At 43.0% G+C, this 12,371-nt stretch overlaps 1 protein-coding gene across 4 annotated transcripts in view; it reads right to left on the reverse strand.

Annotated features, from left to right (window-relative positions):
* Window positions 1–3,806: 3,806 nt before the first annotated feature.
* The window catches only part of SIPA1L1 (signal-induced proliferation-associated 1 like 1), an 84,626-nt gene continuing 76,061 nt past the window's right edge, over window positions 3,807–12,371 (reverse strand). For 3 of the 4 annotated variants that reach the window (XM_015420074.1, XM_015420072.1, XM_015420075.1), the window contains 4 exons: window positions 11,014–11,160; window positions 7,494–7,608; window positions 5,868–5,949; window positions 3,807–5,341 (listed from right to left, as the gene is read on the reverse strand). In XM_015420074.1, the coding sequence (XP_015275560.1) occupies window positions 5,198–5,341; window positions 5,868–5,949; window positions 7,494–7,608; window positions 11,014–11,160 (488 nt within the window). In that variant the 3' untranslated portion in view covers window positions 3,807–5,197. The remainder of the gene's footprint in view (window positions 5,342–5,867; window positions 5,950–7,493; window positions 7,609–11,013; window positions 11,161–12,371) is intronic. The other variant, XM_015420073.1, reaches the window with a different exon arrangement.

The following is a 12,371-nucleotide window of genomic DNA, read 5'->3' on the forward strand; positions in this document are numbered from 1 at the left end:
GCTGAAGGAATTGCCTTCTGTTAATAGAGACCAGATTTTGGATCCAACCCAATGTGCTTAACAATTACTAAGATAATGTACATAAAATAATCTGGACACTCAGCAGTATAGAAATGCTATTTTATTGAATCTGACATAATGTTCTTGATGAATTAATACACCATGGATAAATTAGTACACCATGGCAGCAATCCTAAGAAGTACCATTTTATTCAATGGAGCTTACTTCCAGGAAAGTATTCTCAGGATTGCACTTGAAGATAACATTTTTCTGAATTTTTAAAAAGGGCTTAGAAAGTGTTATCAAATTTTTAAAGAAGTTGAAATGGTCCAATAAAAACTGATAATCTTTCTGTTCTGTGGCCTTGTGCTGATGGACCGTGAAATTACTTCTATCAAGATGTGCATTAAGGCATACCATCAAAGCCATCATTTCTTTCCACCCACTGACCAGTTTTTCTTATAAGCAGGTTTGAATGATGCATGTTGTGACTATACATGTATACTGATAAGGTATGAATTAGCTACAACTACACAGGGAAGAAATCTTGGGCTCCCAAAAATCAATGCAATGTGTAATCACATTGGAAAAAGTCAAATTAAATACTCTGCACGATTTAAGGGGATGGAAAATAAAACCGGAGTGTCACGCACCTATGCAACACAGAGATGTGTGTCAAAAAGAATACTGTAAAATCAGAGAAACTACAGAAAAAAATGTATACAATCACAGGGTTGAAATAACAATCATGTGAGGAAAGACTGAAATTGGAAGCCTCTGATGAAGCCATAGAAGGATATGGTAAAAAGGTAAAGGTAAAGGTTCCCTTGCTCGAAAGCCAGTCGAGGCCGACTCTAGGGTTGCGGTGCTCATCTCCGTTTCAATATGGTAGAAGCCTATAAAACCTCTGATGAAGCCATAGAAGGATATGGTAGAAACCTATAAAGCTGTGAACTGAACAGATAGTGAGAAAACCCAAAGACACACAACTGTAGGTTCATAGCCAAGAGGAGATTTGAAGCTGGGATTGTCTAGCTTCCAGCTCACTTTTATCCACTGTACCAACTCTCCAGGAATAATTTTATTTTTATTTGCTGTATTTGGCAAGCATAGAGAATGGGAAAGAGACATTTTTTAGAGTCAGACGAATTAGAGCAAGGAATGAAGAAAAGGATTAGACTCCCAGCTGCAACTGTGGAAAGAAATCCTTTTCCCTTTAGGTGGGAGGCTTGTAATTTATATCAGCTGCTTTACTGTATCTACTACCATAGCAACCTGTTAAGGTGGTTAAAAGGAGTTATACCTTGAGCAGATATAGCAGATGATGGATTGGTTTCTGAGAGTACTGTAAAACTGATGAAGCAAGGAATCTGCTTTAATTATTGGGAACACCATCTGCTCAACATGTCTCTCAGATGTTGGCCCAGATCCAGCAGTAGGTAATGAAGTGTGCAGGAGCACTTGGAAGAACACACATATGTATGAAAGGTATCTTTGTAGAGGTGGTGGCATGGCAACAAAAGATCCAAGGGGCACAGCAGTTAACCTCATGCTTGGAAAACACTTAAGGACTTGCATATGCCGCAACACCAGCTCCACAGAATCTTTAACAACTGTCTGTCATACTTGTTTGGATTAATCATTCTCAGTTTTATTTTAGTGGAGCATAAATGACCCACTGAAAATGGCTTTTCACAAATTTTAAATCTAGTAAGAATACGAAGTGCTGGATCCAGCATAGCGTTTCCATGGTCACAAGAGCTTCTGCTTGTGAAGCTAATAAATGAAATGGAAATGAAGAGGCTTCCAGGAACACCTTTGTGGAGTGCATTTGGGGCTGCTTCAGGAGAGGCCAAGCCATGAAAGTCACGATCCATAGACATATGACCTTGTATCTATGGAAACACTTGTCCCGCTGCGGCCCGCGCCGGAGCCTCCACAAGTTCGGGAACCCACAGACCCCCCGGAAAGAGGTTCAGAGAGCCCAGTTGTCCCGAAAGCCCAGAAGACAGGGGGGCGGGCACGAGTGCAGGAGAACTGGGGAAGCTGGCACGTACCCGAACGCCGAGGGACCAACGTAGTCCTTCAGGCCAGCGTGCAGGCAAACGGGGAGTTTCAGGATCTCCCGGAAGTGACCCCACCCCGAAGACGCCCAGGCAACCCCACTTGGGAGGTGGGACCAGGGAGAATGACAGGGAGATTACCCAATCAGCGGATGACAGGGGAAAGGGGTGGAGTTCACTGGGTGGAGGGAGATAAATACGGGGAAGCCGAAAAGAGCTGGGGAGGAAGGAGCATTGGGATATAGAGAGAGCGAAATATGAGTAGGCTGTCTCTCCGAGAAGTGTCGTTGAGAGTGGTGCAACTCTCTCCACTTCCAATTCTGAGGCTTTGGCTTCCCCTGTGGGACATCAGGCGACACAGCTGAGGCACCCCTCCCCTCTGGGGAGGACCCCCAGCGTGACAACACTGTACTGGATCTAACCCAAAAACTTGATCCCAGAGTAACCTTTTCATCAGTTTTTGACAAATTGTTTTCTAGACTGGGTGGGTGGGTGGATAGATGAGTTTTGCTATGGCAGAGGATCCAATGTGTTTTCTGGATCTTGAAAAGGCAAATGTGCCTGAAAGCAAGATTTTTACATTTTCCTCCATAAAACCACACATCAAACATAATAAGGGTCTTTTTAAAAGATTGGGTTGTGACACAAGGAAAATGTGTACCCAGTGATTCTGATGTAGGTGATATGATGAACAATCATGTAGGTGAAGTTCAAAGAATAAAAACAAACAGAATATTGTTTTAGAAGAGCCTTTAAAATGAATTTTATTGTCATTTTTTACAAGTAGCCTTTTAGAGGCTTGATACAAGAACTCTGTTGCAAAACTCTAATAAATAGTCTGCCCCAAGTCCCAATGTTTTAAAATAAAATAAAATTAAAAAAAGAGAAAAAAGTAAGGATGCTTAGAGATGTTAGCAATACTTCTCATTTACAAATTACATCAGGCATTATATAGATCTCCTTCATACAAGTTATTAAAAAAAATACCTAGGACATTCTAGCTTTTTGCAGAAGCACTCCAGAAATACTTTCAAACCAATCCCTTTCCCATGGCAAAATATTATCAGAAGCACATTCCAAGAGGATTATCACCACAAATGAAGCTTTGGGTCAAAGCAAACCATCTGGGTTCGTACGGTTATTAAAGTTATGAAAATGCATATCAAAAAAGGCTAGGAAGACTCAATGGCAGTGGTTAAGAACATTTTCCAGCAATGAAAAGCGGCTGGAGCACAAGGGAGAAGGGGATAGACACGTTCATGAAATGGATAGACGTGGGCTGTCACTTTTTGATGAGGCAATGTGGAGGAAAGAATACTATGGATTCAGTTCAACTGGGCTGCATGCAGAGAAGGTCACTAAGTTCACCACATGCCACTTGAAACAATGCTTAGGCAGGTGCAACATACACAAGTTTTCCCCCACCAACGTTAAGAGCTTATCCCTACAGTGTGACATTTTATGGCAAGTTAGCCTGGCAGCATATTTCACATAAGCTAGTTTCACTGGGAAACCTACACTTGGGAGATTTAAGAGTCCAAATATTGGTTCTGTAATTAATTTCAGTTCTAAAAATCTATATAACTTTGATAATTTTAATAAGTCATCTAATTGTTTCTTCTCATAGGGATCCCTCGTCCTATTAAAAGGATTTACTTAGGCCAAAGGCCTGCCAAATAACATTGTAATTGTTAGTTTGCATCATTATTTTTTTGATACGTAAGAGTACCAAGAAAGAATTCATGGGCAAGAATAGTGATATATTCTGTTAAAGCTACAATACTGCACACCGTCATACATATGCAAATTCCATCAAAGTCAAGAACATCAAGACATGGATATCACTGTGTACAGGCTTGCATGGTCTATAGTCACAGCACATATCCATGAAATGACTGCTGAAAGTGCAGCGGAACCAGAATCCTGTATTGCAATAGCTGTTGTCTCACTGTGTTTTCCCAGGCGTGGTTCAGTGACTCCGCATGAGAGCATGTGCCATGTTGCCTGCAATGCAGCACGGTGCCCTTTGTTCTCTTTCAGTGGCACCCTATAAGCCGTTTGGGACTAGGAAGAGTGGTACAAGCCTGACGAGGTGTTTGTAAGCTCGGTTTTCGGGTGGGGGACAGATCTCTTGTCTTCCTCCCTTCATCATCACTAGGCTACCAAAGCACCTGCACAGTGATGCGTAGCTGGTGCTGGAACCACCGCTCTCTTTGGTGGCTCAGTAGGACTGAGCAGTCAGCACTGACAAAATTTCAGTTGTATTTTGGCACCTGCTAACTGTAGGTGTAACAGGTCCCTCAGCAGGGAGAGGCACTGTCTGTTTCCTACAGCAGCAGTGGGTACTCTCTTCTGTCACACAGTCTGAGAAAGGGTGCCAATTTAGCATACCAAAGTGGTGAAAGGTAAGCTCTCGCTTCCCTAGGAAGATGAAGCAGGCAACCACGAATAACTAATGCAAAAGAAGAGATGCAAAAAACGGAACTGGATAACTTGCCACAGCCATGGCTCAAGCCTCTGCAGGCTGCACTGTACATACGTGCGCACGCACACATATTACACTACGGGCAATGGCTCTATTCAACAGGTGTGGAGATACCAATAAAGATGATCAAGGAGTCACCCAAAACATAGTTCATGTCCTCTTGCCTGTGGTTTACTTCAGAAACCATAGAAAGGAAGCAGCAAAAATTAAACATCTTTCTAAGTTTTCTAGGAGTTGTAATAATATTTGTCAAAGCAGCAAGGATAAAGCAGATTAATCTGAAACTGATACAAAGGAGGGAATAGAAATAAATAGAGGCAGATGGACAGTTATTCTGGTCCATTCTCCAAATCACTTTTGTACAGAATAGGTAAAGAGAATGTGCAAAAAAAATAATAAAGACATTCACATTTTAGCAGTTAAACTTTTATTTTCTTTAAAATTACTTTTATTTTTGCGTTTATTCCTACAAAAGGTGGACAATGATTGTTGATCTGCAATAGTTCTGAGTGCTTTGCAGAGATGGAAAAAAGGGCAATAGAATATGAAAGATGCGAAAGTGCTCTGACTGGGCTCTCAAAGGTGGTATTAAAGCTGAGCCCCACTACAGAGATGTACGTGTTTTTTGCCAATGTTTGTGTGCTATTCTTAGCTCATATCAATTGTGTTGAAAACCCATTCAGTGAATTTCTTCAGTTTCTCAGAGGCATTCTGGGACTCTTCTTGTAACCGCAAATTGTCTTCTCGCAAATGCTGCACTTCAGCCTGCAGATTTGCCTTGTCTTCTTTTTCCTGGGGAAGGAGGAAAGACACAAGGTCTCACATGGGGACTTGATATCACAATCCCTGTAGTTATCACTTCACTGGACCAGGATCCCTCTAATTCACTGGAAATACTATGGCATTGTAACTGCAGTTCCAGGGACACTGCCTCCTAGTCCAGCCCCACAGCTAAATCTGCTAGATTCTCTCCTTCAATCCATGGCTTCTGCTAAAACCTCCTGCAGAAGCTAGTTTGCCAAGTGCTGAGCTAAGAACAGTAAAGCTGAACTAGCAGTGCATGGCAAACACAAAGCAAGGTATCTTCTGCGTCAGCCATCAGTACCACTGCATGCCTTTCCTACCTTAGAAAGTACACCTGGCTGGTTTCATCCCATACTATAGGGATTTAACTGAATCTTGGGTTGTATTCTAAGACCAGAAGAACTCATTCTGAAAAAAAGCCTGGGAGCATTACAAATCAGTGCTCATAGCATGCTTGGTAATTAAACACATAAAACAGAAATTGTCTGAAAGATCCTTTAAGAAATATTTTTACCTTCTTTAAATCCTCTTGCAGCATTCTCAGCATTCCTTCCAGCTGGTTAACTTTAGAAGCAAGAGAAGGAGGAGACTCTTTACTGTGGGAAGGAGGAGACAGAACACTGAGTTGCAAACTTTTCTGAATGATTCTCTCTGGCCATATAGAGACATACTGCTGAGTTATGGTTTGCTATCTTTGACAATAAAAAGGTAAAGGTAAAGGTTCCCTTGCTCGAAAGCCAGTCGAGTCCGACTCTAGGGATGCGGTGCTCATCTCCGTTTCAAAGCCGAAGAGCCAGCGCTGTCCGAAGACGTTTCCATGGTCATGTGGCCGGCATGACTAAACACCAAGGCGCACGGAACGCTGTTACCTTCCCACCGAAGTGGTACCTATTTCTCTATTTGCAATTTCTTGCTTTCGAACTGCTAGGTTGGCAGGAGCTGGGGCCAGAGACGGGAGCTCACTCCGTCATGCGGCAACTCGGGTCTTGAACTGCTGGACTACCGACCTTCCACAGCCTGCAGTTCTTAACCACTTGAGCCACCACAGCTCCCATCTTTGACAATGGTTAAGTGTTAAATCGGGAACCCTAATCTGTCATAAGAACCAATTGCAAGCCCTGAAGACATAAGAATGCCTCGGCTGGATCAAATCAAAGAATCATTCTTATTGAACATCCTGTTTATGACAGTAACATGCTGCTGTGAAGCCACACAGGGCATGAAGGCAACCCCCCTTCAATTATACGTCCCCAGCATCTGGCATTCAAAAGGTACCAAGAAAGGGTGCGGCTCTCTCTTTATTTTGTTCAGATTACATTTAGATAGCACAACTAAAAGCTACCAATAGAACAAATTCTTCCATAAAGCCATCTAAGCTAGTGACCATTCACCACATCCTGAGGCATTCCATAAGTTAAGTGTACATTGTTTGACACAGCAATTCTTTCTGTCCATTCTGAACTTATGTTTGTAATAAGCAAAACATAAGTAAAGCAGTTTCTCCCTTGCAAGGTGACAAGCAGATATCCCTGAGGCGGCTTTGGAACTGCTATACAAACTTTAATGAGCACCTGGCTTTTGGTGATGGGCTGAAAATGAGCCGGGTGGGTGGAGTGATTAGGGTGCTGGGCTGAGACTGAGGAAGCCCACGATCAAGTCCTCATTATGCTATGAAGCTCCATCAAGTGATCTTAGTCCAATTATTCTCTCTCAGACTAACCCACCTCACAGTGTTATTGTGAGGATAAAGTGGAGGAAGGGAGAATGAGGTATTCTACCCTAAGTGTGTTTATTTCAAAAATGTAGTAAAGAATTCAAGGGTTTGAAAGCAATGTGTTCCCTGTTGTTGACAAGAGTATGATAACATTCTTTTGGAATATGTGCTTCTCTTCCCCATTATCAAAATAGTTACTTGAAACACTGAATACTTTGATAGCGCCCCAAATCCATCACCTGGAATAAACCTCCAGAAACATGCAGTGATTATTGTTTCTTTTGGCTGAATTTACATTATTTAGTTGCCCATTATTAGCTCTGAGTGGATCCTAAATGTCTGCGGTTTATGTACTCTGTTATGCAACAATTATTTTCCCAGTCTGCCCTGCTGCTCAAAAGCATGACTGTTCAGCAGAGTGCTTACCCTGTATAAGAAGTCATCTGCACAGGAAGCTGGTCTTCAGCTTGATCACTATTGGAAGCAACACTGACTGGTCTGTGGTTTTCATCACCAGTGGCAAAAAATGAGGCTCGCTGGACTGTAGAGAGAAGGAAAGATGGACATGCAACAGGATGACTTCTCTTGTGAAGCAGGAGTTTTCTCTCTCTCAAGCACAAGCAGAAAGAATAACAGCAAAGAGAAACTTCCTGTATCTAAGCCAAACATTGGAGCCCTGACTGGGGAGAGCACCTGAGATGTGGATGGCACAAGCTGTCCCTAGTTTGCTACCCTGGGAAAAAAACAACTAGTGCACAGAGGCTGCAAGGAAGAATTGAATATTAAAAAGTCCTAAAGATGGTTTAAAACGGCAGACTCAAAAACCTGAAATTTGCTCTCCTCTAAATAGTTCTTGTGCTACTGTGCAAATATCACTACTTTTCACAGAACAATTAAGAAGCAGATTGCTGCAAAGGCTCCCTTAGTGCAACTGACAGAACAACAGAAAGGCTCTGAGAGCCCACAGTTTGTCCTATATGTAGTGACTAGGAGTGAGGCCCACTGTGGGAAGAAATACAACGAGCTCTAGAAGGAAGCTCCAGGTGAGTGTCCCAGCTGTGACTGGTGGGGTGGCAGAGGGAAGGGAAAAATAGAGGGAGACAAGCCATGTTTATTTCCTTAGCTATAAGGCAGGGCTATCTCAAGTCATTTTGCTGCCCCAAGTGGGTAGTATGGGAGGACAGCCTCATGGTAACAGGTATGGTTCCCTCCACCCCTGACTTATGTTGATTTGGGGTTATGCAGTGGCAGCTAAGGTAGAAAAGCACCTCCTCCTATGCCAAGGGTCTGGAAAGTGGTTCCACAGCCAGTTACAGGGTTGCCAACTCTGGGTTGGGAAATACCTGTAAGATTTGAGTGGTAGAGCCTGGGGAGAGCAGGGTTTGGGGTGCAGAGGGACTTCAGCAGGGTATAATGCCATAGAGTCCACTGCCCAAAGCAGCCATTGTAATAGCTGGGAAATTTTCTGTAGGGGAAATGATGTGCTGTGGCTGGAGAACACTGTGATTTCTGGGAGATCTCCAGGCCCCACAGGGAGATTTGCAACTCCAGTGACTGTTTAAGGGAAGATTGGGATATGTAGTTTGGCAACTCCAGTGACCGTTTAAGGGAAGAATGGAATATGTATTTTAGCTCAGGACACATTCAATGACTCCAAACAGCAATGGTAAACTATTTAGAATGTTAGAGGCAAATGGCCTCTGTGTTCCGACTGGCTATTGGGGGAAGAGGAACAGCAAACAGTTTAGAATGTTGGAGGCGAGACTCAGGCAACACAGCCAGTGGATAGGGACAACTTCTGAGTGACAGATCAGGGAGCCAACTGATTTGGGAGTGTGTGGAATGTTCAGGAGAGTCCATGACCAAAACAGAATTATTATATATAGAGATGGTAGTGATGAATGTGCAGCTGCTTTTTTGCTGCCTTGCTTTCTAGCTGCGGTGGCTCAAGTGGTTAAGACGCTGAACTGCAGGCTGTGGAAGGTCAGTAGTTCAGCGGTTCAAGACCCGGGTGCCGCAAGACAGGGTGAGCTCCTGTCTCTAGTTCCAGCTCCTGCCAACCTAGCAGTTCGAAAGCAAGAAATTGCAAGTAGATAAATAGGGACCACTTCGGTGGGAAGGTAACAGCGTTCCGTGCGCCTTGGTGTTTAGTCATGCCGGCCACATGACCACGGAAACGTCTTCGGACAGCGCTGGCTCTTCGGCTTTGAAACGGAGATGAGCACCGCAACCCTAGAGTCGGATTCGACTGGCTTTCGAGCAAGGGAACCTTTACCTTTACCTTTTCTAGGCCATGTTTGCGTAAACTGATCTTCCAGCAAGGCCAGATGGTTTGTAGAATCCAATTAACTTAATATACATGTTCAACAACCTTTCCCTTTGGGAAGGGGGGGTGGAGGGAGAGAGAAGATAGAGTAAGAAAGTCAAAGATGCGCTCTGTTCACACCTTTATTGTGTGTGTGTGTGTGTGTGTGTGTGTGTGAGTGAGAGAGAGAGAGAGAGAGAGAGAGAAGAATGTACATCAACTCCTCCAACTTGCAAACTGAAATTCCAGCCAGGTGAGGACATGATGCAAAACTTACCTTTTATTTTCCTTTTATCAGAATACATAAATTATGGCCATGATGACAACAGCCTATGCATGTCATGTAATGTTTTGCTTGTTTGGATTCTCCCCCCCCCAATAAAAAAATCTACCCTCCACCCAAATTCTGTGTAACTTGGAGGTTTACTTCCAGGTTTATGAATATAGGCTTTTCTGCACCAGGTTATCTGCTACAGCTCAGCTTCCTAACTGCATTCTTTTTTCCTCTACTTTACACACAGTATCATTTATCAGCTGTTGCCCTCCCACTTTCCCCCCTCCGAGTTTCTCCTGTGTTTTTTCAAACAGTCTGAAAAACAAAAACCACAAGAATTAAAACTCCAAGAAAGAAACAGGAGAACAACAACTACAAATGATACTGTGTGTAAAGAGAGGAGAAAAAACAATGCAGTTGAGCCAAGCTGCAAAAAATATCCAAAGCAGAAAAGCCTACTAAAGCTATTTCCCATTATGCTCTCTCTTTGCTTTGCTTTTTCATAACAGTTTAGTTCACGAATGGAAAAAATTCTGCAAATTGTGATAAGTGGCACAGCAGAAGACAGCACGGTTTCAAAAGGAAAAAGCACCTGACCTTCAGGTAACTACTAGAAAATCTGCATAAAATTACATTTGTTTTTATAGGTAGATAAATGTATAGATGTACTTGGTTTCCAGTATAGTGGCTATAGAACCAAACTTTAATCCTTGCTGGAAAAAGTTTCCTAGGTAATTCTCAGCACTGAGCGTGCTGGCCGTTGTTATTTTAAATTTTGATACATATGCACAAAAGACCTTTGCGTTTTGCAAAGTACCAGCACGTTTAGGGATTTACAAGTGTGATAATTCTCAAAAGATAAAAATGCTACTGATATGCAAGGTCATGTGTTTCAAGAGATGGGCGGGAAAAACGGCCAAGAGACAATGCATATCATGTCTTATATACATCAGTTCATGGAGTAATCTGACATACTTCAACTGTGACTAAAACATCATTAAAATCCAATATTCCCTTTTAATCCTTTGGCCTCATGGCAAGAGATTGTGCATACAAACCTTGGCATTTGTAAATAGGTAACCATTGATTAAAAACATTCACTCATGGCAATGCAGTGAAGACATCCAGTATTTGAGCTACAATAAAAAAATGTGTAGCATACAAAACATAAAGTAAATGAAATTGCATTTGAAGGGTGCAAGTGACTTTGGGATGCTAAGACTCCTAATGCAAATAAAGAAGAAAGAACCTGGCTTTCAGAGCAGGGAATCTATGAAATGACAGAAAGAGCAAATTAAAAAAATTCTTCAGTAAGGAGTGTTTGATGAGGACTAAGCTTTGGAAGTAGAAGAACTGCGGATACCTACCCTCAAAGGCTTTGGCAGCATCTACCAAGTTTGACCAATCTAGGTCAGAAGCAGAATCAGGCAGGGGCATGAGACCTGGGTCTGGCATGGGCTGCCTTCTCTGCTCCTGGATATCTGTGAGGGAGCTGTCTGAGGCAGAGAACTCTCCTGAGGCAACACAGAACAAAACAAATAAGGAAAGAAAAAAAAAACTACCATTCAGCTGAGAAAACATTCTAAATAAATACTCTGCCTCTTGACTTTCCACAACTTCAAATGCACATGGAGGTTACTCAGGCCAACTAGATGGAGATTTTGCTGGATCTGACATGGCTGGGATGTATATGGGATATAGCAATAATTTCTTGTGGCATTCAGATAATACTCCCAGTCCCAACACTATTCCCAGCCACAGAGGGGCTTCACATCATCTGTATAGGTTTTCATATTTCTTTTTAAGGTTGCAAATGTATGTGGCAAAGGACCTGAAAAGTGAGCACCAAACCATCAAGTGATGGATCATTACAAGAGATGTCCTGCCAGGAAATGATTTTGAAAAGGCCAGAAAACACTACAGGTATTTTTTCAGTCATGACAGCGGCTTCAAAGAAAGACGGGATAAGTGATATCTAAGGCAGCACTAAAACCTTTGACCCATATTGTTCTCTGGTAAAAAATAAACCCTCTTTCGCACAGATCTCCAGGCAGTGTTGTGTGCTAGATCTTGCCACATATGTCACAAAAAGCTATGTAGCCAAACACCCACCATACACATTTATTTTAACACAAGAAGCACAAGCATCAAACAATTCATAACTTGATTCATTATCTAACAGTTTGCCCTGATGAAATAAGGCTGCTTCAGAAGTATACCATTCCAGTATTCTGAAATAAAAGGCAATTTCCCCCAATCAGCTGATCAAGTTGCTCTGGTAAATCAACGCTTTACAATCTCTGCTTTTTAAAAGTACACTGAAGGACAGAGTCAGGCCAAAGTTAAGCAGTTACAAATTCAACTGATTTAAAGGGGAGAAATTTAATACTTCTAATGAAAACAATGGGACTTGAGTGCTTCAGCTGGCCTGTGTGCATGTGTGTGTATATACACACACACACACATATATACAGGGGTCATTTGGGACTGGAGCACTGCTCCGGCAGCCCAGGAGCTGGCACAAATGGTGGCGGTGGCAAGCCCTGCCCCTAGCTCCCTGCGCCAAAGTGCTGCGGCCCGGGGGAGGCCTGAAGAGGTCTGTCGCCAGTCTCCCGGGGCCCGCGCTGGAGGGATGCGGCCCGGGGGAGGCCTGAGGAGGCCCGTTGTTGGCCTTCCAAAGCCCGCGCCAGAGCGCTGCGGCCCAGGGGAGACCTGAAGAGGCTCG

This window comes from Gekko japonicus, unplaced genomic scaffold, assembly GCF_001447785.1.
Source record: "Gekko japonicus isolate JY-2015 unplaced genomic scaffold, Gekko_japonicus_V1.1 scaffold27, whole genome shotgun sequence".
NCBI lineage: Eukaryota > Metazoa > Chordata > Lepidosauria > Squamata > Gekkonidae > Gekko > Gekko japonicus.